This window comes from Elephantulus edwardii, unplaced genomic scaffold, assembly GCF_000299155.1.
Source record: "Elephantulus edwardii isolate Elephantulus edwardi_28Jun2011 unplaced genomic scaffold, EleEdw1.0 scaffold00090, whole genome shotgun sequence".
In the NCBI taxonomy this organism is placed as follows: domain Eukaryota; kingdom Metazoa; phylum Chordata; class Mammalia; order Macroscelidea; family Macroscelididae; genus Elephantulus; species Elephantulus edwardii.
In genome coordinates, this window is record NW_006399840.1 from 1,689,087 (window position 1) to 1,716,928 (window position 27,842).

The 27,842-nt window shown below is 46.4% G+C and overlaps 1 protein-coding gene across 2 annotated transcripts in view; it reads right to left on the reverse strand.

Moving 5' to 3' along the window:
- The window catches only part of NAV1 (neuron navigator 1), a 213,390-nt gene that overhangs the window by 83,153 nt on the left and 102,395 nt on the right, over positions 1–27,842 (reverse strand). The window contains exon 1 of one of the 2 annotated variants that reach the window (XM_006890546.1): positions 10,613–10,860. The exons of the other annotated variant lie outside the window; for it this stretch is intronic. Coding sequence (XP_006890608.1) covers positions 10,613–10,665 — 53 coding nt within the window. The 5' untranslated portion in view covers positions 10,666–10,860. Of the gene's footprint in view, positions 1–10,612; positions 10,861–27,842 lie in introns of those variants that run through there. 2 annotated transcript variants of the gene reach the window in all.

Sequence of the window (27,842 nt, forward strand, 5' to 3'; positions counted from 1 at the left end):
TTAAAATGATGTAATTTTTTCATTAAACTAAAGCATGAGTTAATTTAAGAAGGAGATCGACACGGAGAACAGACAGGTGAAATCCACACCAAACTTAAAAGAGCTCTCCCTTTTTGAGGGTGCCCCTGGGTAGCCTCCAGAAGAGGTCTCCTGGCCCAGCAAATCTTTTTCCAGGGCTTCGGACTCTCTGGGGATCAAAGCTGCTTTCACAATGAACAGCTCTGTGTAAATTCCCAGAATCCGTTTCTCAGATAGGAGGGAAGTGCCTCAACCAGGTTTGTGCATGAGTAAGCAATGATCTCCTCCCGCCTGCAGGAGGAGGGCTGGCTTCTCAGACACAGGACGTGACTGGCCTCTCTCGCTCCAGGGCTTCTGAGGCCAGGCCTGGAGAGTGGTGGAGGCTCTTAGGTTCCCTGCTGAGATAACTGAAGTGTGGCAGCTGGGATTCCATCATCCTTCCTAAACACCCCACACATGTTGATCCTCTGGGACCACAGCTTTGCCAGAGATTTCCATATGGACACTCCAGAAAAGAAAACTGTTTCACAGATAATGGCAAATGTGAAGAGAAAAATATGAGGATGTTAGCAATTTCAATCAAGAAATGCAGGCTTTTCACATGTATTTCTATTACATTTTTAGACTGGGGGAAGAGAATCCTTCAACTCATGGGACAGGCAGGGAAACTAACAAATAAACATATTGCTCATTTGATAGTATTTCTAAAAGGCATCAGAAACTGTTATGCATTGAATTGTTTTAAAAAAAATATAGGTAATATACGTTGTAACTCTTTACCCATATACCCATTTACATATAATCCCATTTGGGAAAAGTTTTCTATGTGCTGAAGCGCAATGATGTCAGTTTAAAGCCCAAGGTGAGCTTGATCCAAGTCAAATTACTTTCAACTGCTTTCTATGCTTTTGAAAGTTGGATAGTGAATACAAATGACAGAAGAACTGATGACTTTGAATTGTGGTGTTGGAGAAGAGTACCGAATATCCCATGACTGCCAAAAGAACAAAACAAGTCTGTCTGTCTGTCTGTCTGTCTCTCTCTCTCTATCTCTATATCTATATACCAGTCATCCTTGGAAAAAGATCTCAAGCTGGGAAAGGTGGAAGGTCAGAGAAGGAAAAGACCCTCAACAAGGCAGATTGCCAGAGAGATTGTAACAATGGGTCCGAATAGGTCAGAGATCACGAGGACAATGCAGGATGGGGCAAGGTTCCCATCTATTGTTAATAGGGTCACTGTAAGTCAGGCAACTTGACAGTATTTATTTAATGGCAACATCACCATGTAATCCAGTGAGGCCATTTAGTGGAGTGTGTTTTAAGATAACCACGTTTGAAACACCGAAGAGTGGCCTAGGCACAGAAGCAAAGAAGTATAGATGGAGGAAGACAGATTCCGTACTATATGAATATATGAAGATCATCAGGAAACCCAAGGATAGAAGATGAAAGCAACATTATCTTCCCTTAGAACTGACATGCAAAGACTTCCGAAAGACCCAGTGCCCTGGATGTAGACTTCTAATCTCCTGAGCTGTAAGAAAACCCATTTTTATTCTTTAAAAGCCATCCACATATTTTTTTGTTAAAGCAGAACTCAGAAACTGAGACATTAAGTGCAGAGAAGAGTGAACCTGATGACCTTTTCTGAGTCCCTGGATGGTGCAAACAGTTAATGTGTTCAGCTGCACACGAAAAGGCAGGAGGTTGGCATCCACCCATAAGGCCCTCAGAAAAAAGGCCTGGCAATCTTCTCTGAAAAAACCAACCACTGAAAACCCACGGAGCACAGTTTTATGCTGACATACATACATGGTGTCTGTCACTAGGAGTCAGGGTTGACTCAATGGCAACTGGGTTTTTTAAATGAACTCTTCCCATTCAAAGGCACCCTTTTCTAGGAAAAGATTATCCCAGAGTCCTCTCCCAAATCAGTTCAATGCTAGCCTAGAAGTCATATGCAAAGTTGTTTAAAAATTCAAAACACAAATGCTAGGCGACCCGCTCCTGTGGACCTGGAAGCTCTGCTTCCTGAGGAGGACAAGCTCTCAGTGGCAGCAGGCATGGGAGCCTGGGTGGACAATTCACGGTGCAGAGATAACAATGCTTACTCTATATTATGAGTTATATGCTTAGATAGAGTAAACCTACAGAGTAAGAGAACTGAATGCATATACAATATTGGGAATGGAATGAAAGAGGAAGAAATGCCACAAATTTCTAGCACATGGACATATTCATAGTGTTAATAAGGATTTCACTAGGGCATTTTTTTCCAAACAAGAGTAAGGCACCCCTATCTAGGGATTTAGAGTTTTGGACTGGTATCATTGAGAACTGTCTCCTGACAGCACAGTCATTAAGGAACTGTATTTCTTGTCAGACAGCTTTACTTTTAAGAACAATTTAGTCTTTAGAACCAGGTTTAGAGTCAGATTTAGGTGTGGGAACGATTTAGTCTTTAGAGGCAGGTTTAAGGGTCAGACAGATTTAGGACATTAAGTGTCTACTGTGGCCTTGGGTATTCACACTTAAACTCCCTATGGCTAAGTTTGAAATAATACCCCATACAATGTTTGTAGCAATTAGAAGAAAGAATACGAATAAACCATTGAGCACAGTTAGTTTCTTAGATCTAGGGATCTGATGAACCATTTAAGCACTCTTTGGTAAGGAGCTGTACTGCCAACCTAAGGCACAAGGTTCAAATCCATCTGTTGCTCCATGGGCGAAAGATGGGCAATCTCCTCCCATTGGATTTACTGTCTCTGAAAACCCACTGAAGGGTCAGCGCTGGGTCAGATCTGACTTGCCGGCAGACAACAATAACAGGAGAGAGAATAAAGAACCAGGTTCTAGGGAGTGTGACCTGCAGCACTGGCACTGTTGTCTTAAGCCACTGTCTCGGGGCTTCAAATTCCAGAAATCTCTCAGAACTAGGAGTAAGACCCAAATATTTGCTTTCCTTGAGGGGCCTGGAGCAATAATATAACACACTTAGAAATATCACTTTTTTTTTAAAAGCATGTTAAGAATTTCTTTTTAAAATCACACAGTTGGCAAAACACCAGGATCAAAACCTGACAGTCTGTAAAGCTAACAGAAGATGTTAAAATAATCCATGAGAGAATATACCCCAAGAAAGACAAGCACTCGTGCACGCGCGCGCGCACACACACACACACACACACACACACACACACACACTCACCACCACCCCCAGGACAACTCCTGGAGGAGTTTCAAGAATGAACAGCTAGTGGGACAAGTGAAGACAGAATGAGATGTGCTGTATGATGGACCCCCGACCCACAAATTCTCTCAAGACACATCTCAAGTCCGGAATCCGCTCTTCTTCTTCCTTCATACCTGGAAGGCTTCTACTTCCTGAACATTCTCTCCAAATTCCTATACAGTCTGTGTCTGAACTTTCTATGACCCGGCCACATTCACTGCCCTACTAGTATGTTGCCCCTTGACCTGGTCTTAATTCTCCCTTTATATTGCTGGCTTGCTTGCTCACCAATTTCCAGCTACAATTATTGCTGGTGTCAGACTCCATTTATAAGTTAATCATACCATACTGTGTATTGGAATAGGCTGTCTTTTGTTCCCTCTGTGTGATCTGCACAATACTTGGCACATGGCAATCAATGAATAAAGACTTGTTGGTGATAATGGATTTCTTCTCTTCTTGTTTACCTGTTATATCCCAGAGACATGATTTGACCCAATAGGGAGCACTTTAAAAGTACATGTTATAGGACAAATATGATAGGTCAAAATCTGTAGTTTTTTACAATAAGATTCAATTAGCTTTTTCTTACAATAGGATTCAAACAGCTTTTTCTGATCACCAAATAAGACTATATTCAATTCCATATATGCATCACTTAAATAAGAGTCGCTGGCCTCCAGAAACTTATAACTAGACAAAACTTTCAGCCAAGAAATGCACTTCAAACATGTAATGAATAGATATGGGAAACCACAGATAAATAAAAAAATACATAGATAGATAAATAAATAGACAAATTGGAAGACAGTTTCTCGGGAAACACACCATTAGCAGATACTTTTAAGAGAAAATAACCATTCCAAAAAAATTGGAGGCTAGACGTTTTCAATCTTGTAGAAAAAACTTAAGACTTGCAACTTGTCTAGAAAGGGAAGGGCTGGCTTTTAATTTCTGCTGTGACTCAGGCCAAGCATGTTCCTTTCTGGAACACAGACTCACAGTGTAAAACTGATCCTACCCCCATCAGGTTAACAAGGCAGCTGGCAGAAGGAAATAAGGCCACATACAAAGCACCTAGACTGGTGTCCACCAAATAGTAGATGCACAATTTCTCTTTGTCTTTTTTTAAAAAAAATTCATTTGCATACAGTAATTCATACATACTGTTCTTCATTCATGTACACTGTGTTTTATACAATCACTCACATACTTGTTTTCTCTAATTGTACCACCAAGAAAACAAATAGGTCTGTCTTGGAGAGGGTGAAACCAAATCTCTCCTTGGAGGCTGTTTCTGAAGCTCATGCTCACATACTTTGGGCATGTAGCCAGGGGAGAACATTTCTTGGAGAAGGACATCATGCTTAGGAGGGTGGAGGGACAGTGCAGGAGAGGAAGACCCTGGATGAGACGGATTGATACAGTGACAGGGCAATAGGAGCTGGTGTGTCGGAATTAGTGAGACTGGCTCAGGACAGGAAAAGAGGTTCAGAGCTGCTGTACATAGGGTCGCTACGGGTCACAGGCGACTCGATGGCACATAACACCAACATTGATCTATGCCTTTTATTATCTTATCTCTTCAAGTTCCCATCGCGTCTTTCCTATTCCTTTACCCCACTGCCTTCCTCTTTTGAATAATCTATCCATAGTCAAATGTTATCTATAGCAAAAAAGGAAAATATTTATGATAAATTCATGCTCTTACTCTAGTCTCTGTGAGTCCATGTGTTACATCAGCCACGTGTGCGCACATAAGCACAGGTGAAGAGTGAGATGTATGATAAGGCAGAATAGGGGCATCCTAAGGCTGAAATGTTCAACATCATCCAAGAATGTAGTAGTGCCAGCAAATTCCCCAGGAAGGCTGAGGGTGAATTCTCAAATCACCACCCTCTACATTCTCCACCCATAAAAATTCATTGCTATCAAGCCAGAACCACCTCTTTAGCAGACCCTCCACAGGATTATTATTATTATTATTATTATTATTATTATTATATTTATTTATTTATTCATTCATTCATTCATTCATTCCGAGCCTGTAAATTGCTCAGGAGGAGAAGATCTATTTTTTTTTCCAAGGAGCCGCTGGTGGAGCTGAAATGCAAGACAGGTGTGGCAGTGAGATGCCCTACAGACTACACCACCAGAGCTTCCCTCACAGGCTTCAGGAGAGTAGAAAATGTGCTTAAATGGCGAAGACAGAGTCGTTTTGGCCATTAACTTGCGAAGACACAGACCCTGATATCAGATCCAGAGCAAGCCAGCCAGGTGTGTCAAAGGTTTCCAGATGGGAACCGTGCCAAACAGTGAAACATTTATGTCAGTGTGTGTCTAGCGGATTCCTGGACTTGTAGTTTGGGTGCCAGAAGCAGCCACAGAGATGGCACAGAAATCAGAAGATGACACACAGCTTCTCAGGTGGAAAAAAATTCCTCCTTTTCCCAAAACTTATAATCATTTGGAAGTTTTTTTGTCTTTCTTTGAGGCCCAAAACAAACATCGCCTCTTCCCTCACCACGTCTGGCTTCCTCCTGCTCGTCTCCAGCACATATGACCTAGCATTTCAGTTGTTTGCTTCCTTATTCTCTCTTTCACCAAACTCTATCCTCTGGCTTTATTCTCTCTCCTATTTCTCATTTGAAATAATGGATTTACATATTTGTGGATATTCACTTTTCTGTTTTGTCTGAAACCCCTGTGGAGCTCTGGGGTGGTGAGGGCCTTGTCTCCCCAGTACTTCACTCTTAGTTACCCAGAAGCAGCACTGTTCCTGGCACCTGGAGGGTGCTTGCTAAAGAAATGAGTAATTAGCAGTGAGCTCCGCAGAGGACCTCAGCTTCTGTAGAGAAGGTTAACAGTTCAAATCCATCAGTCACTCCACTGGAGAAAGATGTGACAGTCTGCTTCTGTAAAGATTTACAGCCTTGGAAACCCAAGCGGGTCTTCTTTCTCCCATAGGGTCATTCTGGGTCGTAATCAACTTTATGACAATAGGTTCAAACAGGCAGCTACTCAAGGTTCATCTGTTTCTCCAGTATTGTGCCTAGCACAAAGCTGGCATGTAGTAAAGGTTTAATGTTGTTGTTGTTGTTATGTGCCATCAAGTCGTTTGCAACTCATAGCGACCATATGTACAACAGCCCTAAACCCTGCTCTATCCTATGCCAATTGCACTGCCTCTGACACACCCATCCTGATTACCCCAGTCACTGAATCAATCCACCTCATAGAGGGCCTTCCCCTCCTGTGCTGTCCCTCCACCCTCCCAAGCATGATGTTCCTCTCCAAGGACCTGTCCCTCCTTACAACATGACCAAAGTATGTCAGACGAAGCTTCAGAATCCTTGCTTCCAAGGAGCAGCCTGGTTTAACCCTCTCCAGGATGAATCTGTTTGTTTTCTTGGCAGTCCATGGTACATTCAACACTCTTCTCCAGCACCACATTTTTTTAAAAAATGGGCTGTTTTTTGTTGTTGTTAGCTGTTATGTGCTACTGAGAGGAAACCAACTCACAGCTGACCCTCCAATGGGTTTTTGAAGGCTATAAATTGCACAGGCTGTAAATGAGACTGCCTAGCTTGCTCCTGATCCTGGATTCAAAGTGTGTGCCTTTGTGTGGGCCATGCAACTCCTTATCACTAGGCCAGGAGAGCAATCTCTTAAACACAGGCTATTTTTATGTAAATTTGTATAAACATAGAATGAATGAATCTGCTAGCCTCTGAATTAACAAAGAATCTGAATAGAAAGAAATCTGATGATGGGCAATCAGGAATTTAAGTGAAAACTGGAGACGTTGTTCTCTGCCTGAAACTCATTTAATCTATTATGATCAGCATTCTTATCAGGGTCTGAGCAAAACGGAAGGAAAGGATGCGAAGGGAAAATGCCAGCTTAAGAACTCAGGAGAGAATCCTGTGGCACCTCAACTGGTCCTAATATCACTAGCAAAATCTCACACATCTGAAGCTCTCTGTTATGCATTCTCATCACTTCAATTCAGTGAGGTGGGCAGGTCGGCAATTAGCCCCCTTTTTTTCAGAGAAGACTGAAGTCAGAGACTGTGCAACCTCTGAAAGGTCACAGAGCTAATTAGGAATGGAGCCTGAGTTCCAAATCAAGTCAACTGACTCCACGGCCTATGCTCTTCCCACTATGCTCTCGTGAATGGTCTAGGCTGACAGCTCCAGACCTTTGCTGAGGAACCCACCATCTTCAGCTTCTACATCTCTGGCATTTAGTATTCTCGAGGTCTGGGCTGGTATCAGTGAGAATCATCTCCTGACAGCACAGTCGTTAAGGAGCTGGATTTAATGTCAGACAGCTTTCCTTTTTTTTTCCTTCCCAGTTTTACTTTTAAAAACAATTTAGTTTTTAGAACCAGGTTTAGAGTCAGATTTAGGTGTGGGAACGATTTAGTCTTTAGAGCCAGGTTTAAGGGTCAGACAGATTTAGGACATTGTCTGCTGTGGCCTTGGGTATTCACACTTAACCTCCCTATGGCTAAGTTTGAAATAATACCCCATACAATGTTTGTAGCAATTAGAAGACAGAATACTAATAAACCATTGAGCACAGTTAGTTTCTTAGGGCATCATGTTACAATGAGAAAGGGTGATGGGACCAAAGGCCAGCATCCTCCTCCACCATGCTTTCCAAGCAGAGGGTAGGGGGCGCTGTGGGAAAAGGTTAAGCCTGTAAGTGTGGTGTTTGCTTATGGTGTAGAGGCCCTGTCCCCTAACACCCTCTCCAGGAAGCAGCAGTGAGCTGTCCCCTACGTTTATCCTCTCACAGAAGGTGCTCCGAAGGCCCTCAGCCCCAGGGAGTCTCTGAGTTGAGTGAGGCAGCCACTGTGGATGGGTCCTATTCCTTACTGCACCCGGGGCCCAAGCTAAGAGTCCTTTGCAGAAGGGGATCTAGGAGTGCTGAATAGTAGAGATGCCTAAAATCCAGGCTTCCAACTTGGAAGACTCTGAAAGAGGGAGGAGGAGAGTCCACAGGGAAATCCTAATACTTGAGGCGTGCAAGAATGGTGCCCACACAGCAGGCTACCATGGGAGCTGCTATAATCCCAGGCATCTGGGGATGAGAGGAATCTTCTTCACAGCCAGATGATCACAGCTCAACTCATCACAAGTTGGCCAATGGAGATATCGGAGGGGCAATTAAGTCATTCCCCTAATGCCCTCATATCCTCCTTGGGAGTTTTAAGGGGAATCCGAGGCTGCATCTCTTTGATCCCTGCAGGCCCTAGCCAGACATCATTTACAGGGAAGGTTTTGAGCTGTCCCCAGAGCAAGAAGTTGGGCTAAGCTACCCCTCCATGAATTGGAGCCAGGCTAGTTAAAATTTATATCTGAATTCTGGCAGTTCAAACGCTGACCTCCACTTTACAACATCCCCTCCTTCTTTGCCTACTGACAACTGGTCTGAAAGTCCTGGGCTTGGATGGGAATGAAACCACAGGCCCAACCCAGCCCCACCCCAGCAGGGAGCAGGCTGGGTGACCTGTTCCTTTCCCGGGGCTACAGCAGATAGACACGTCCCCGCCCTGGCACACCTGCCCAGAAGTCAGTTTCTGGTAAGGAGCTAGGTGGGTCCTCAACAGCTGTGACCCAGGGTAGGGATCTGAGCTCACTACAGAGGCAGGATCCCTTGGGGAAGAACAGGGTGCAGGAAGGGGGGCAGGGAGGGAGGATACCAATTCCAAAGAAATATAGGGTGCCTTATAAAAGGCTGTTGTGCAGAGAAGAAGGGGTGGTGGACGCAGCAGAAGGGCACTGGAGTCATTTTGAGGGGTTTTTTGACCTTCCAGGAGGTGAGAGAGGCAATGGAGAGAGTAGAGTCAATGCAGTCTCGGTTTGACAGCAATTACAACTTTCATTAGACACACCCCGTGCAGATCTGGAGCAGTTTCTAGATTGGGGGGGGGGGGGGGGCACGGTAGGGGAGGAGGTTTGAACAGCCCCTTCTTTCTACTTTTTGCAGGACCTCACAAGTGGGTATGCCCAGAGTTCTTAAATGGCTCTCTTCTCCGTGCATAATCAGGTTCTCTTCCGACACCCTAACAAGCACCTTACCAAGAGCCCAAGTCACATACCAGAGAGGCTACAGGAGTCTACAGGCTGTGCTAATGGTGGAGGGGCAAGACTCTTAAAAGGGTCTCCTGGTGCCTACCATCCTGCAGAGGAAGGCTTCCTGGGAAGAACTGAAGTGGAAGAGGCTTCTCCCTCCCCAGGTTTGCCCAATCTCCTGTTCTAATCCAGGGCTTTGTGTGCAGAGTTCCAATCAAGCCCCAGGAGAGAGCTCGGGCCCCTCCAATCAACTTGAGGAAAGACGGGGAAACAGGAGCATGTTACAGGGAACAAGTCTGGGCTCTGAGGCAGAGCGGGCTGGGAGGTGCGAAGTGGCCACAGCATCAGGCATCCTGTCTCCTACCCAACACCCCAACCTGAGAGCCCTCCCAACCAGCCAGGAGGCCGAGGGGGTGGGGTATGTATTTTAGAATGGGAGGTGCAGAGGGGGAAGCTCTCAGGAAAAATCCAGAAAAAAATCCAGTTGCTTGAGAAGAGGAATTCCCTAATCCTCTCTCAGAAATGCAGTTTCCAGGGCAGCTGCAAGAGTTCCAGGGCTGCCTGGGGTCACATCACTTCCTCTTTAGGAAGGAATCTCACTCTACCACCTTCACCTAGAAGAAGGATCTGCTGGGGGGCGGAGGGAGTGCTCCTGCCCAAATCACCTGGGCTCCCCAGTTCTTAGCCCTTCTCAGAACAGTCTCATGTTTCACTTCCCTTCAAAGGATCCTACCAACCTTGGGGTCACACTTTCAAGCCCTTCCCCACCTCTCACCATCTCCTTTTACCCCAGGATAATGCTTGGAGTTTCCTGTTAGGGATCACCAACACTGAGCCCCCCTGGGACTGCAGGACCCCCGTCCTGCTCCCCCCCCCCGCCCCGAGACCTCGGCCCCCAGCCCCAGTTCCCAACAGCTCCAGCTCCACATGTGCCTGCGGCAGCAACCATTGAAGTTCAATCAAGTTACGCTATTGTCTCAGCTTTGTCCTGATCCCAGGGGAGTTCGTGCTCCTTCCACCTCTTTCTCCAGAGCCCTGCAGATACCTCCTCCAACCTCACATATCTACAGGCACAAGGCTCAGGAGTGAGAAGGCTCTGGCATGGCAGGCACTCCTTCCTCTGTCAGAAAAGGCTGGCAGGCCAAGACCCTCCTCCTTGCAGACCCCACACCCACGGCTGCAGAGGCTGCAGCTGCAGAGGATGGGGCTGGACCAGGCAAGCGCTACAACCCAGGGCAGTGCTGCAGTCCGGCTTGGGGACCAGGAGCGCTTACCTGCGGGGGAAATTCACGATCCTTCCTGCCCTGGGCAGGGGCAGATGAAGCATCTTCCCTCCCAACTCAGATGGCCATTCACCAGGTGGGCACCCAGGGCCACCCCCGGACCACCTTCACTCGCCACTCAGTGGACACCCGAAAAGGTATAGACCAGCAGTGACACGGAGGGCCAGAAACCAAGCCCTCGCCGGCCCAGCACTCCCTTTTCTCTCCACCACCCAGGCTCGTACTTAACGGCTCCAGCTGTACTTAAAGTGACAGAGCCCCATTTTCCCCATCTCTGACTTCTGTCCCGAGCCCAGCGATGCAGGCAGGGAGCGGGCTCTTTAACGCCCAGAGCAGGTAGACAAAGAGCTACCGCAGCCTCTCTGGTTCTGGTGGCCTCAGTGGCCAGAAGGTGCAGAGAAGGGCTGGTGGCCTGACTTCCACCTGGGTTGCTCCTGAGTTAACCCCTGGGATGCCAACTGTTAACCCATGCACGCTTTTGCACAGGCTACACTTGCAGAAGGGGGTGTGAGCGGTGAGGTGTTTCCAGGTCTCCTGGGCTAGGAACAGATGTGCTCTGGTGGGCATGGGGTACCGGGCCTGGACTGAGCTCTCCCCATAAAAGGCTTCCTTCCAGCCTCCTCCTGATCCCTTCCAGAAATGAGTCAAAATTATAGCCTCGGATCAGCACACCACCTAATACAAGACCTGTGGGGGGTGTGGCAGGGATGAAAGTCAGGCTAAGGGTGAGAGTCACCAGAAATTGGCTTGAGAACCATTCTGTTTAGGGAGGAGAGGAGGACAGAGGATCTCCTGGCAACATCAGGGTGTGGGGCCTGGCATCTCTCCAGCATTTGGGAGAACTCAAATTAGAGAGACATGGGATGGGGATGGGAGGAGAGGAAAGCAGAAACAGATCAAGCAAGAGTCGGTGCTTACTTCAAGAAACATGGTAACTTGACCGACCAGGAAGAAAAGAATCCCTGGACAGAGAGGTTTTAGTGTTGGGTAAGAAATACAGTGAGGAGACCTGAGGCTCAAATGGAGACTTGCACACCAGTGTTCATAGCATTATTCACCATCGCAAGAACATGGAAACATCCCAAATGTCCAACCACAATCAAATGGATTGAGAAACTGTGGTACATTCACACGATGAAATACTACGCAGCACACAGAAGCAATGACTTTGTAAATTATTACCTAACTTGAGAGGGACTAGAGAATATTATGCTGAGTGACCTAACTCAGTCCCACAAGGACAAATACTGTATAAGACCATTATTATAGACCAAGTGTGAGGGGCAGGCATGGAAGAGGTGTTAATCAGAGGGTCACATAATTTGATGGGTGGAGGGTGGTGGTGAAGGAAATGGGAAAGATCTGGAGTGAGAAAGACTGTATATGAATGTTGTAAATGAACCAGTATAAAACAAAAATTAGAAGGAAAAAAAATACAACAGTGAGGTACAGCTGCAGGACTTTCCCACTGAGCTCCTTGCCCCTCTGGGCCTTCCCTTAATTTAACTATCCTTGCCTCTAAGAGCTAAGGAGTCCTGCTGGTCTAGCAGGTAACCCAAAGGTGGTGGTTTGAATCTGCCTTGTGAAAAAAAGACTCCTCTGTAATCTCACTGGAGGCTCAGCTCTGAGTTGGTTTCAACTCAACGGCAGTGAGTTTGATTGAGTCTGGCGAGCTACCCTCACCTCTGCTCCTCACGCTCTGAAATCAAAGGGGTTACTCCAAAGCATGTGAGGCAGATTTTTACTCCTTCTCTGTTAGGAGCAGAGAGGTGTGCCTAAGGAAAACAGGGTCCCCCTACATTAGGAGCTCTGGGGAGAGAATCCCCAGCAAGCTGCACTGCTCGCTAATCCAAAGTGGCGCCTCTCAGGCCATTGACTCCACCAGTGGCTCCATGAGAGAGGTTCCTCCTAAGGGATTTAAAGCCTCAAAAGCCCACTAAAAAGTCAGCTATGAGTCAGTTTCAACTTGAGAGCTATGAGTTGAGTTGAGTTCGCTGAAGGGAGCTCTGGTGGTGTAGACTGTAAGGAGCTGTGCTACCATCTCAAAGGCTGAGCTGAGCTCTCTTGGGGGTTCTGAATCCATGAGCCATTCTCAGGGAGGAGGATGGGCAATCTCCAGTACAATTTCCAGCCGAGGAAATGCAATGAAGAGTCAGCCATGAGCTGGTTCTGACTTGTTGGCAATGACTTGGAGTTTGTGCACCCGCCTATATGCCAAGCACTGCATTCGTATCCTATCCAAACATCTCACACTCATCTTTCAGATATCTTTCCCATGATAACAGCTCAAAAGTACAAACCAAGCTCATTAATCTTTTACTTACCACATTATGACACCACAAGAAAATGACTGCTGCAGGCATTCCCTGCTGTGGCTGAGGAAAACTGGCTATGACAAGCTCTACATCATTTTATCAGTGTCTCCTCATTCACACGCAGCACAGCAAGATCGCTAGGTCTTCCCTGACCCATGGAAGCTCTCAAATAGGAAGCCTTCACTTTAACTCGCTGGAGAATCTCTTACAGGTAGTGATGAAAACTTGATGGTTAACAGACATTTCTGGGATGGTGCCCTCCTTCAAGTGGTGCCCGGGGCACATGTCATGCCGGCCCTACATTAGCCATGCCTCAGTCTGAGCGGTGTGGGTGATAAGACTTAAGAGAAGGGCAACAACAAGTCGCAAGCAGACGAGTTTTGTGGGGAAAGAGCAAGAAGGGAGGTTCTCTTAGCATTTTCTCCACCCCAGGCCTGGGTGGTATATTGCTAGACCAAGTCCCATGCTGGCTTTCCTGGCCTGATAATGTCCCTGGGCCTCCCACTGTCTCTACTGCCTTAAATGAGGGTTCACACAGTCTGTTCTTCGGGGTGGGTCTGCAGGTGTGACTTTGTGGGAGCTGCCCTGGGTCATCTGGGGAACAGCTTACACACTATAAGGAATTCTCTTTAGCCTCAACCAGCAAGGAATCCTGAGTGAAATGACTTTCACAGCCAGAGGAACGTCACCAGCAGACAGTGTCAGATTACCCAATAAGCAAGGGAAGCACAGGCTCTCACATGCTTATTTATTAACCTGTAAAGAGCCCTGGTGGCCTAGTGGCAAGAAGCTGCTCTGCAATTCTGAAGGCAGGAGGTTCGAGTCCACCAGCTGCTCTGAGGGAGAAGAATAGGGAATCTCCTCCTGTGATATTAACTGCCCTTGAAAACCCACCAGACGATGTCCTGACTCGATGGTACACAACAATAACTGAATAACCTCACAAGCTTTTTTTCTCTCCATCAAGCCATCAAAGATTCCATCAACTCCATGAAAAGATTCCACTGTGAGGTATGTCTGATGTCTGTATCTCTTCCAAACTTAGAGTGCCTTCCTACAGAATCAAGGCTTCTTTTCAAATTTACACTCCCTGACAGCGACAGAGTACCTAGTAAGTTAGCCTGTGGTGGGAAATGATTATTACGAAAGCACAAATAAGCCTGTGCTAGCTCGTTTACTGGGTAATCTACTTGTGCCAGCAGTGGGTGTTTCTGTCCAGATTTAACTGTTGGGTTTTCAATAGGTTTCCTCCTTTGTGACATTTGGAACAGAAACTGAAGGTGAGTGATCTGAGGCCTGGAAGGAGCAGGGCACATGAAAGGGTTCACTTGTACAGACTGGGGTCCCCTGGGCCCTCTTGGTGGCTTTCTTCTCCCCTTATCATACACCCCAGAGACAGTAAGAACTATTCTTTTATTTTTATCCTCTGAATGTGTTGTCAATCTTAACCACTATAGCTGTAGTGCAACCAGGGTGTTAGAGGCAAGGATGGTGAAACTCTGTCTCACATACTTTGAGCATGTTTTCAGGAGAGGCCAGTCCTTGGGAAAGACATCGTGCTGGGAAAGGTGGAGGGTCAGAGAACGGGAGGAAGACGGCCCTCCACACAATGGACTGACACAGTGAGTGTAACCACAGATCTGAGCACATCAAAGACGGTGAGGATGGCGCGCGGCAGGGCAGGGCTCAGATCTGTTCATAGAGTCTCTATGAATTGTAGTCAACGTGTCACCCAACAACAACACGCCTGTAAAGAGCTCTGACAGTGTATAGTGTGTTAGTATGCTGGGGAGCAATCCAAAAAGCCATTGGTTCAAATGCACCAGCTTGCTCAAAAGGAGAAAGTAAGGCAATTTACTTCTACAAAGATGTACAGTCTTGGGGAGAGGTGAGGGGTAGAGAACAATGGAATGAGAAAAAAAAATCGTATACTTTGGACATATTGCAACGAAGGACCAGTTCTTGGAGAGGGACGTCATGCTTGGAAGGGTGGAGGGACAGTGCAGGAGAGGAAGACCCCGAGATCCTGAATGACATGGATTGATATCATGACTAGGATAACAGTGTGTCAGAGACAGTGAAATTGGCTCAGGATGGAGCGGGATTCAGAGCTGTTGTATACAGGGTTTCTATGAGTCACAAGTGACTTAACAGCACACAACAACATCATTTTATATATGTATGTATGTGTGTGTGTATACACACACACAGAGAAATACATGTGTGTCACACAAAGCGACCTAATAAAACAGTACTTATGAGAGCCCTCACTCCAAAAAATGATTTACAGTCTTGGAAACCAGATAGAGGGTTGCCATGAGTTGGAGTACATTTGAAGGCAGTGATGTATACCCGTCAAGAGCCCTAGTGAAGCAGTGGTCAAAGCATTCAGTTTCCCACTGAAAGGTCAGTGGTTTCCACCTACCAGCAGCCTCAAGACAGTCCGCTTGTCTAACAATTCCCTGCCTAGGAAACCATACAGAGCACTTCCACTCTGTCCCTCAGGGCTGCAAGGAGTCCGAGGCGACTCCCTGGCAATGTTTTCTGTTGTTTTTTTTTAAAAAAAATACCCGAGCCTATAATCCCATCCTAGAATCAGCTTTTCTATCTTAAAAGGGGCTTTATCATTGTAGGATACGTTTTAAGACAATCACCTTTACTTTCTTTCTCACTTTTTGTTGTGATTTGGGTGAAGATAATAATCACTTTTGAGGCAGATTAGGCACAGAACCCAGAAAGCACAGAAGGGGTGGCCAGGGAACTGGTCACAGGATGATCATCCGGGGACTGAGGACCAGACAGAGGCTGGGACAGGACCTGGCCCAGAAAATCCACTGCCCTGGATCCGGACCTCTGCTGTCCTCTGAGAAGCCACATTTCTGTTTGTTAAAGCCACCTACCCATCATATTTCTGTCACAGTAGCACCAGACAACTAAGAAATAATAACCATAAAATATAAGAATAAACATATATAAAACATAATGTAGGAGAATGATTATATGAAATATAATGTGAATGGAGAATAGTGTGAAATACAACGTATAAAAACTTTGCAAGCAAATCAATTAAAAAAGTAAAATAGAATGTATATGAATGACAGTATAAAACACAATGTGAATGAAAGCCTATAAAACACAATGTATATGAAACACAGAATGTAAAGGAATTATTATATGAAAACCAGTAAAATATTTTTTTTAAAAAGAATAAATACAAAGTAATGAAAGACTCAGATGTTCTGGTAGCCTAGTGGTAAGGAGATGGGCTGCCAACCTTAAGAACTCAGTTCAAATCCATCTGCTGATCTGTAGAAGAAAGATGGACACTCTTCTCATACGATTTACAGGCTCTGAAAACGTGAAGGGTCAGCTATGAGTTGGTTCAAACGTGAAAACTCCTAACACTACCACCACCACAATGAAAGATAAATAATAATCATCATCAAAATGAGAGTGAATGTCAGTCCGCAGCTCTGCCCAGGGGAGGGGTTCTCAGCTTCCAGAGCCCTCAGGTGGAGGATTAGGGATACAGAATCTCTAAAGCCCCCACTCCTCAGGATTGCTCCTGAGCTGCCAAAATTTGAGGTTCCCCCCTTTTCCTTCCTGGTGAGGAAGGTGTGAGTTGCAGTGCCTGCCTTCCTGCTTGGTTAAGGCAAGAGTGGGTTTTCTTACAGGGAAAAGAGCAGGGTCCTGAAGGCTAGAGCGCCAGAAAGGACAGCATGCAAATTAGCACCTGCTATTTCCAACCAACAGGTCAAGGCACTTTGGGTAATTGGACAGCAACAATGAAAGAAGGCTGTCTCAGAGCATTTGTGCAAATAGGAAAACACTGCCTCCCCTGTCAGCAAGCCCAGCTCCTGCACTTGAAGAGGCCTTGACCTTGCCCATCATGGGGGTGTGGTAGGGCATGAGTGAGTGTGTGTGCAGGCATGTGTGTGGGATATGGAGGCCCAGTTTTCAATGCAGGGGGTATGGTGTGCGTGGGGTGACTCTAAAATCATCTTTCTGGGTCTTAAGCTACATGGCAGTAGCCAGGGACACAAGGCGTGGGGACAGCAGAGGCACACATGGTGGTGGGGGATGGCACCTGCTAGAAGGCAGGCATGTTTCCAGAAAGAAAACCCTGCCAAAGGGGGAGAGAGGAGAAAGGCCTGTGTATCTCGGATAGGCCTCCTCTGTGAGTCTCTTCAAAGCATCCTTGGGAGCCATGATCTCATCTGCCTCCCAAGCCAATGCCTTCTCAGTAGCTATTTGCAAGAGGAAAACTGAAGCCTAGAAAGGCCAGAAAATGTTCAAAGCAGAGGGCGGAGCCTAAACTACAGAAATATACATATGCTCCCTCAGGCAAATCCCAATGAAGGGTGATTCCTTCTCCCTCCTTCTGTCCACTCACTCAGAAGGGTCTCTGGAGACCCCATCCCTCATACCCACGGTGCTCTCGACCAGCGTTCTGTTTCCACCAGACGCCCCCATGCCCATTTGTGAGAAATTTTTGCTGTCTCCCGGGGAGTCATCTTAGAGATTGACGGTGTTCGTTAAAATGGGGAAATAAAGAAGAACAAGACTTGCCAAGGGGTTCCGTGTGGTGTGAGTTCCAGTGTCACCTGCCTGGTGATTTCAGCTGACACTCAAACTTGAATGGGGCCTGACCACAGAGCTCATTTATTTCTGCTTAGTCTCAGAAATGAGATAGATGTGCAGGAAGATTATAGTCCCAGGGTAAGTCTTAGCCACTCTCTCCCTTGACCTACTGTCCATTCTCCTTTTCCCCAACAAGTGTTGTTATGTGCCATCAAGTCGCTTGTGACTCACAGTGACTCTATGTACAAGAGCCCTAACCCTGCTCTGTCCTGTGCCAACCTCACTGTCTCCGACATGCTCACTCCCACAACCCCAATTGCTGAATCGATCCATCTCATCGAGGGTCTTCCTCTCCTGCACTGTCACTCCACTCTCCCAAACATGATGTCCCTCTCCAAGGACCAGTCTCTCCTTGCAACATGCCCAGAGTATGTCAGACAGAGCTTCAGAATGCTTGACTCCAAGGAGTATTACGCCTTTACCCTCTCCAGGACAAACCTGTTTTTTTTCCTAGCAGTCCATGGTATATTCAGCACTCTTCTCCAGCTCCATAGCTCAAAGGCCTCAATTCTCTTTCTATCATCCCTAGTCACTGTCCAACTCTCTGATGCATAGTACACAATTTCAAAGACTATAGCCTAGATCAGGTGCACCTTAGTCTCCAGCCTGACGTCATTGCTCTTCAGTCTGTTTAATGCCATAGATGGAAAAGAATTTGGCCCTGCACGAGATCTTGGCTAGTCCATCTCAGCCATGAGTCAAATAGCAGAGTCTGGAGACCCCTCCATGCTCTGGCCAAGATGGAATGACAGCAACTTAGTAGGGTCAAAGCAGAAGGCAGAGCCTAGACTACACTAAAACAGGGCAAGAGCAAGAAAGAGTCACAGCAGGATTGTGGAGAAGTGAGGGAGGAGAAACCTGGCAGGTGAATGAACCCTTTCCACATTGCTGCAGGATCTTTTACATGGATGGAGAACTATCTGACTACATCTTTAATTTCAACATGCACAAAGCTACGACCAGAAGCTATTGCTTAAGGAGCAATGAGTTTCAGTTGAGGCTGGCAAAAACCGTGGAAATAGGTAATGATGTAGGTTGTATAAAGTGGAGGATGTAATTAATGTCACCAAGTTGTACATGTAAAAATAACCGAAATGACAAATGTTTTGTTGTAAACATATTTCATTACCAACCAAACATTAAAAAGAAAAACCATTCCTGGATCTCTCAACCAGCCCACTGCATCCTATGAAAACTGTTCCTCACGAGGGTGTAGCTAAAGGTTCCAAAGTCCTTTGATCACATGTGGTCCTACCCCAGTGACTGAAGGTGAAGCAGTTGTTAGCATACATGTCACAGAACATTAAACCCAGAAAGGGAGCAAAGCCGCAGAACTGGACGCTATAATGATGTAAGTGCCGAATCAGGTATCATCCACTATTAGATCTCCAATGGACTGATGAGTAACTCGCAAAAGTGCCTGTGTTTTCAAAAACCCCTTGTGTACGCAAGCATCTCTTCTCCATGGATACAGTGACACCTCTCTATCTTTCCTCACTGTCCTGCAGCCCTTCCCATAGAAGACACCAGGTAGCCCAGAAAACACTCAATTCACATAGTCAGAGATAAGCTCATCCAACTCTTTTCATTTCCCAAAGAAAGAAATTGAGGTTTAGAGCAGGCCAAGAGATTTGCTCAAGGCCCCTTCACAGAACCAGACTTCCCAAGTGCTGGAAAAAGTTGTTCCTACTACTTAATGCCGCTACTATTTGTCATTTCTGGTTCTGAGGGGAGGAGGGAGACGTGTGACCAGGGATTGAGGAGGACTTGGTGGCTTCACAGTGGAGCGTTTCAAAGCTTGGCCTTCTCTCCAGCTGAGATTTCTCTGCTGTGGCAAATGAGCCAGCTGGAGGAAGGGGTCCTGCTCCAGCTGTGTTACTGCTCAGTAAATATTTATACAACCTCTGAGGAGGTCTGCCTTTCTCACCATCCCCACAGTCGGGAGAAGCCACCGAAAGGGGAGCCCCCCTCCCCGCTCTGAGAGTGAGCTGCTGTCTGTCTCCTCTCGGAGTCCGAGTCGTCAGTTGCCATTGAGGAGCCCTAAGTCATGGCAGCCCCTGCCCCCAACCCCCACGATCAGTTGCAGATCAGACCATTCTGGTCCAGAGAGTTTTCACTGACTAACTCTCAGAAGTTGACCATTAGGCCCTTCTTCCTAGTCCATCTTGGTCCAGATGCTCTGCTGAAACCTGTACAGTGTCCAGGTGAGACACACGGGTGGGCAAGAGGTGCACCGACTGGGTATGAACCCATCTCCTGCACGCTGCTGCTGTTTCTGATGCCGCTGAGTCCAGTACGCCTCAGCCACCCTATAAACAACAGACATGAATCCTGTCCTATCCTGTGCCATTCTCATCACCTCTAACGCATTTGATCCCATTGCCGCAGTCACCATGTCAATCCATTTCATTGCAGGTCTTCTCTTTCACTGACCCTCCACCTTTCTAAGCATGACATTCCTTTTAAGAAACAGCCTCTCCCAGCAACATGTCCAGAGTATGAGATGAAGCTTCGCCATCCTTGACTCCAAGGAGCTCTCTGGCGGCACCCTTTCCTAGACCTATCTGCTTGTTCTTTGGGAAGTCCATGGGATATTCAGTGCTCTTCTCCAACACCACAACTCAAAGGAAAGCATTCTACCACTGAGCCACCAGAGACTCACACTATCTTAGTACTCTTAGTATCATAGCTTTCTTCCAACATTCCACAACCCTAGCATCTTTGAATGGTTCTGAGGATGTGGTGAAGAGGATGATGGGAAGGAAGATAAAAGAGAGGCTGCCTCTCCAACACGGGCCTGGCTCATAGAGCCTGCACTGCAGGGCAGAGGCACGATGTGTGGATATGTCTCAGTCAATCTATCTGTGCGCATGTCTTCTACTCTTTCAATTCAGGAGATTCCTAAGGCCAGCAGCAGTTATTTCAGAACAGCCTAATATCCACTGCCCTAGGTTATCTGAGTTTGACTGATCTATGAAAAACAGAAGTCAAGTCTCATGCAATTTATAGAGAAGGCACGGGGAATATATAATCTTTTATTCTCAAAACCCTTCTTACCATTTCTACCTCTACATCAGCCTGGCCCTGGCCACCACCCTGAACGGTTGTGCTTAGATTATTGCCATAGTCTCCTTTCTGAATTCCATGCTTCTCAATGTTTCCTTGGCTCCTTGTGGTCTATCCTCTTCACAATCAGACAGATTCTTTGCAAACATTCCAGACTGCACCACTGAACTCTTCAAATGGGATCTCTTCTCACTTAGATGTCTAAGTCTTAAGTCTCTCCATATCTGACCTTTTCTGACCCCTGCTGTCTACTCTGCTTGAGCCACACTATCCTCCTTTAAGGCTCTTGAACACCTGCCTATGCCTGCCTCAGGGCCTTTGCACAAGCTCTTCTGGTTACTTGTACTGCTCCATCTCCAGTTATCTGCCTGGCTGACCACTCTATATAAAACAGCACCCCTATTACTGTCTGCCCTTGACCCTGCTTTATTTCCCCCTGCATTTGGCAACTCCTAGCCTTTTCTGTACATAAGCTTAAGAATGATGACAACTTTTTCTTTTGTTGTAGCCCAAGTGTCTATACTTTCTTCAAAGAGACACTCTTTTTTTTCAATTTTTATTTCTTTATTTATTTTTTTATTTTTATTTTATTATTTTTGTGTGAGTGTACCATCAAATCAGATCTGACTGGTACAGAGGAGATTGTCCCTCCTTCCCTGGCAGAGCATCTGGTGGATTCGAACCGTGCGCCTCTGGGATTGTAGTTGCAGCTCCTTACCACTAGGCCACCAGAGAAGGAGACACTCTTAACTGGATACATGAACTACTTTACTGGATATGTGAATAAACACTAGGAGATGGTGATTATAATCATCCTTCCTTTTAGACAATGAGACTGAAACTCAAAGCTAAGTAACCTGTATAAGGTAACAAAGACAGTAAGTGGCAAATGTATCCACTTTGACATTCTAGCTTCCAAGAACAGTAACCTAAGCATGGACATGAGAGGACCTAGCTGCTACCTCCTACTCTTTAGGGGTATGTGCTGCGAGAGAGGAGGGGTGTATTCTTAGAGAGGGCCTTGCCTAGAAGTCTGGCCAAACTCAGAAAACAGGGGTCATCTAGGGAATGTTTGTTCTAATGTGCACACAGGCAGGCAGCTGGCTGTCACCTGGGACCCCTCTGCAGAGGCTGACAGCGACAACCAATGATAAGCTCTCCCCACATCTTCTGATAATTCTCAGCAGGATGTCAGCAGCCCTGGGAACCCCTATTGCTGGAAGTCCCACCACCCAGAGCCGTCCACGTGGCCAAATATGTGTCATTCCTGAACCTCCCCTTGTCATCAAACCCACAGAGGCTAAGACAGAAAGCAGAATGCAAAGTTAAGAAGGCTGGAGGACCAAGGAAGGTGGCTGATGGGAAAAGGAGCCTAGGAGAGGGGGTGTAGTCAGGAAGAGATGACAGGCAGGGGTTCCAAGACTGGAAAACCCCCAACAAAGAAAGGGAAAGAGCACAGGACAGCACCCTTTTACTGAAGTTAGTTCTGGGGAGCAGTCTGGGTGAGCTGGAGCAAACATGCTTGCCTTACTCTGCGGGCAGCAGACCTTTGAAGACCACTGTAGAGAAAATTTGAAGGGCCGAGCAGTTAGTAGCCTGAGGGCGTGACACAGAGCAAGGCAAGGGTCCCTCCACCTCCCAGACACTCTGTCTGTCTGGCTTCTGCACTCTCCGCCCTGGGCATCGGCCAGGCTTTCGTCCACTGCCCATCTGCACACACAGCCCTTCTGTATCCAATCGCCCTCTGCACACGTGCCTGGATGGGTCCCACACAGTGTCTGTCTGTCATTACCACTCCTCAGAGTGCACACCATGAACGTGCTGGCTGTTTATCTACGCTGCCCCCACCTCTCCTTCCCTTACCTCATCTCTCCATGCCCTGGTCTTGCATAGTTAGTGCGTGTTGATCTGTCACTTTGGTAGCAATGTGCTTTGAGTTTTTTGGGACCTTTTCAAATGCAGGTTTTTATGCATCTGTCTCTGCTCACCTCATCACTGCAGCAACATATGTGGTATACTGTAGAGCCAGGTGTACTGTAGAGCCAGAACTGACCCAGAGCTGACCCTCCGCTGGGTTTTCAGAGGCAGTAAATCACATGAAAGGAGACTGCCCATCCTTCTCCTGTGGAGCAGCTGGTGGATTAAAAGCACATACCACAGAGTTGGCGGCACAATTCCTTACCACTAAGCCACCAAAGCTCCCTCATGCATACGTTAGGACAGTTCAGTCCTGCTGCCCCTTTGGAATGCTCCAGGACATGGTTCAGTAGCTAAGAACCTCTGCCTGGCCTGCTGGCTTTCCTTCAGCTGCACTGAAAGGTCTTTTTCTGCCTAGTCAGAGACATCTGATAGCCCAGAGGCCAGAGCTGGTCCCTTGTGAACATCCTAGGACAGCTCAGCCTTTCAGTGTGAGGCAAACAAGGACCTTCATTCACATGGCTGGGTTACTCTCTCTGCCCTTGGCCAGAGCTCCTAGCTGTGGCCACTGTGTGGCTCTCCAAAGCGAGACCCCAGGCTACAGGATGGGAAGGTCACATGGGGGCATTCCAGGAGGGAGGATTCACTAACATGGATTTATTGGTCAGCCAACAGCATGGTCTGAGAACTAACAGGGCTGGGTGTTTAAAGGAAACGGGCAGAGGGGAGAGGACAGGGTCTCTGTCCTTGGGAAGCTCCCAGACAGAGGGAAGCATCTGATTCTTGTCTCAGGTGTTCGCAGGCTTAGGAGGCACATGACATGGGCAAGGAAGAAGAAAGAGGCTTTGTGGTCTGCTCAGCAAGGCAGTGGGCGAACCAGAGAGAGCACAGGGCATGGGAGGCAGAAGACCTGGGCTCTGAGCTGTGCTGCCACATTCCAGTCTTGCAAACCTGGCAAGTAAGCCGGTATAGCGGAGTTCTAATTTTATCCATTATAGATTGAAAGGGGGGGGAAATGTATAATTCACCTTGTTGTTAAGAGTCAGGAAAATACCATTATTAGTGCTTTGTTGACCAAAGCAATTTGTGTGCAATTATGTGAAAATCATTAAAGCACACGTTAATACAGAACAAATTATGTACACAGATTCTAGGAAGATCCAGAGGGATGAGGTGAATTAGAGAAGGTGCCTGGAGTAGAGGAATTGGCAAAAATGGGATGGCAACTGGAGTCTATATAAGATCTTTACTTAGTTTTGGTGTTCTAGAAGATGAGAGAGGAGAGCACCTTTCAGAGCACCTGTACTTGTTCTGTGCCATTGAGTTGCCTGAGACTCATAGCAACCCTATGGACAACAGCTCTGAACCCTGTCCTATCCTGAGCCAATCTCATTGTCTCTGGCACAGCTACCTCTTTTATCCCAGTCACTGAGTAAATATATCTTAGCCAGAGTCTTCCTCTCCTGCACTGTCCCTCCACCTTACCAAGCATGATGTCCTTATCTAAGAACTGACTCCTCCTAGCAACATGCTCATAGTATATGAGACAGAGCTTCAATACCTTTGCCTCCAAGGATCAGAGTGGTTTCACTCTCTCCAGGACAAACCTATTTGTTCTCTTGGCAGTTCATGGTATGTTCAATACCCTTCTACAACACAACTCAAAGGCATCAATTCTTCTATAATTTTTAATCATGGTCCAGCTCTCTGCACAGTCTATCTGGTGTATGGTCCAGATGCATAGCAAGTAACTGTGAAGATCATGCCTTGGAGCAGGTGCACCTTAGTCTCTACACTGCCATCATTGCTCTTCAGTACTATGGAGAGGTCCCTGACAGCAGATTTTCCCAATGCAATTCGTCTTTTGATTTCCTGATTGCTGGTGCCAAGAGAGCTGACTGTGGAACCAAGCAAGCTGAAATTCTTAACAATCTTAATTTCTTCTCCATCTGTCATAATGCTGCCAATTGGCCCAGTAGTGAGAATCTTTGTCTTTTTGATGTTGAGTTTCAACTGAGTGAGTTGTTCTGCACATGGATTGAAAAGGTATGGAGATGGGATCCATCCTTGACATTTCCTGATTTTGAACCATGCAGTGTTTTCTTGATCTGTTCTGATGACAGCATCCTGGACCAAGTATAGGTTTTGCATGAGTACAATTAAGGGTTTTGGGATTTCCCTTCTTCTTAAGGTTATCCACAATTTGTTGTGATCCATACTAAGATCCATTTGTCATTAGCTAAAATGTCCCCAGTGCCACAGTCTCTTCTAAATCCATTTTCCACATCTGGCAGTTCTCTGCTGATGTACTGTTCTAGTTAGTTTGGGATAATCTTCAGCAGGATCTTGCTTGTGTGTTTTATTAGGATGTTGTTTGATTCTATCCACTAATGAGTGAAGACCAGATGAGCTGTGGGAGGACATCATGCTTGGAAAGGCATACAGTCATTGAAAGAGAGGAAGAATTTCAATGAAATGGACTATTACAGTGACTGTAGCAATGGGTTCAAGTGTGTCAGAGGTGATGAGGATGGCACAGGATAGGGCAGGATTCAGACGTGTTGTTTACAGGGATTTTGAGTCATACTCTACTCAACAGCCCCTAACAAGAGAATTGGGACCCAAACCTCAGCCTATCAGACACTTAAACTTGTGCTCTTTCTATAGTGTCAAATTACATGGGATTTCCAGGTACTAAATAAACTCAGCTGGCTTATCACAGAACATAAGGTCTGTGGGGGGAAAGGAGGCGGCTAACAATAAAGGAGAGACAAGTAAACAGGTCGACAGGTGGGCAGTGAGCGAAAGCCAAGCCCTCTCAACAGCTTCCTTAATCCCCTTGCCATCTTGATGGCTCCCCAAATTGTATGTTCTCCTTCTCAGTGAAAAAAAAAAAAACAAAAAAAACGGCAGCAGCTCGATTGTAGGTTACTAGGACACACCAGAGGAGGGGCCTTGCCTCAGGCTCATCTGTTGCTATGGCAACCAGCACACATCCTGCAGCCCCTCTGGAATACCTGGCTTAATCCAACCTTCCTCCAACCCTGTTGGGTTCAAAAAGACACTGAGATCTAGATTAACCCCATACAGACGGAGAAGTGCTGTCCCACTGTTTTGTTCCCCAAATTAAGGGTTATTTCAGGGGAACGATTCCAAAGGCCGCTTCTCCACTTCCATTCAACACAGGGATCTCAGTACACACCCTCCTTCCCTCCATTTCTTCTCACCTTTCTTTTTTATAATTGATGCTGTTGGTGTTTCACCTGAGTCTCTGCTGCAGTAAGTGTCCTGCACATGGCAGCAGAGTGTTCATGCAGGCACCGATGAGACGACACCTGGAGAATTTCCCTCAGCCTACGAGGATCAGTGAGACATGCTAGGGTTCAATGTCCTCCTGGAGTCGCTCTCATTCCGTGATGTGCAGGACTTCGAGATAAATGCCCAGGCAACCTTGCTCCTTTGGCAGGGCAACTCTGAGGTGTACTGAGTCATCTCCCGGAAATCTCGAGGGAGCTTAAACCCCAGTTGCTCCCAGCAGCAGCAGTAGCCTGTAAGTTAGCATATCTAATCCTGGTTTCCTTCCTTGCCAAGGCTCACTTCCTCACCCTGTCAGTGCTCCCAGAGGTCACCTTCCACAGCTGTTATGTGCACTCAAATCCTTGTTTATGAGGTCTGCTTCTGGAGAACCTTGCCCAAGACAGGGAATCTAACCCAAAATACTCTTCAGATAAAATAGGCATATGTTTGAGGACAGACAGCTCAGTTAGTCAGGTAATAATGGGATAACTAAGTAAGTAACTAATCTATTGCCATCAAGTTAGAACTGACTTATCAAGTCCAGAACTTACTAGGAATCTGAAACTTCAGTGAATTTTCAGAGGCTGCAAATCACCTAGAAGGAGATTGCTCCATGGGAGCAACTGATGGATTCAAACCACCTCCCTTTGGGTTGGCAACACACCTTCTTCTCCACTAGGCCATTAGAGTTTCCTCACAATGGGACAGTGGTCATGTTTATGTGATCTTACGTGCAGTTATGGGGCTCTGCTGGTGCAGGCTGTGGTGAATTGTACTGCTAACCAAAGGCTGTGTGTCCAGGGAAGTTCAAACATACTAGCGGCTCAATTTGGTGTGTGTGTGCACGTGCAATCAGCATAGTAAGCCCACTGCAGCAGTCACCATGTCAATCCACCTGGTTGCCAGGGTTTTCCTCTCCTTCACCCACCTTCTACCTTTCCAAGCAGCATGTCCAGGTAACAGCCCCTCCTAACAACATACTGTTAGAGCTTTCAAATGTCTCTTACATATTCTTTCTGCTCAAAAGAAAAATTACTATTTTAAATAGATAAACAAAGGCTCAGAAAGGTTAGGCAACTTTTTAAGTGCCTTTATTACTTTAATGTTCCTTCCCCTGAGTCACAGAGAAGTAGCCGCCAAGGCTATGTGTATGTGTGTACAAGCCTCCCTGTCATGATTAGATGCCATCTTCAAAAAAGCCCAGGTCCCTGGCTGGAGGCTCAAAGCCACCCAGGGACACTATGGAAGAAAAGTCTAGAAATGTGCTTCTGTGAAGATTTGCTATCACTGTCAGATGCTCTTGAGTCAATGTCAAGACACAGATTAGAGCCAAGTAAATCCAACAACTGTGGCCCAGTTGTTATTCTTATGTGCTGTTGAGTCACTTGCGACTCATAGCGACCCTATGTACAAGAGCCCTAAACCCTGCTCAGTCCTGTGCCAACCTTATTATCTCTGGCATACTTACCCCCATTACTCCAGTCACTGAATCAATCCATCTCATAGAGGGTCTTCCTCTCCTGCTCTGTTCCTCCACCCTCTCAAGCATGATGTCCCTCTCCAAGGACTGGTCCCTCCTTGCAACATGTCCAAAGTAAGCTTCAGAATCCTTGACTCCAAGGAGCAGCCTGGCTTCACTCTCTCTCTGATGAACCTGTTTGTTCTCCTAGTAGTCCATGTTTTATTCAATACCCTTCACTAGCACCACAGCTCAAAGACATCAATTTTCCTTCTATCATCTCTAGTCATTGTCCAGCTTTCTGACGCATAGCAAGTAACTGCAGAGACCATGGCCTATATTAGGCGCACCTTCATTTCCAGACTGACATTATTGCTCTTCAGTACTCTGGAGATATCCCTGACAGCAGACTTTACTAGTGAAATTTGTCCAAATTACAATTTTCCCAATGCCATTTCCTGGCTGCTGGTACCAAGAGAATTGATTGTGGAGCCAAGGAAACTAAAGCTGTTAACAATCTCAATCT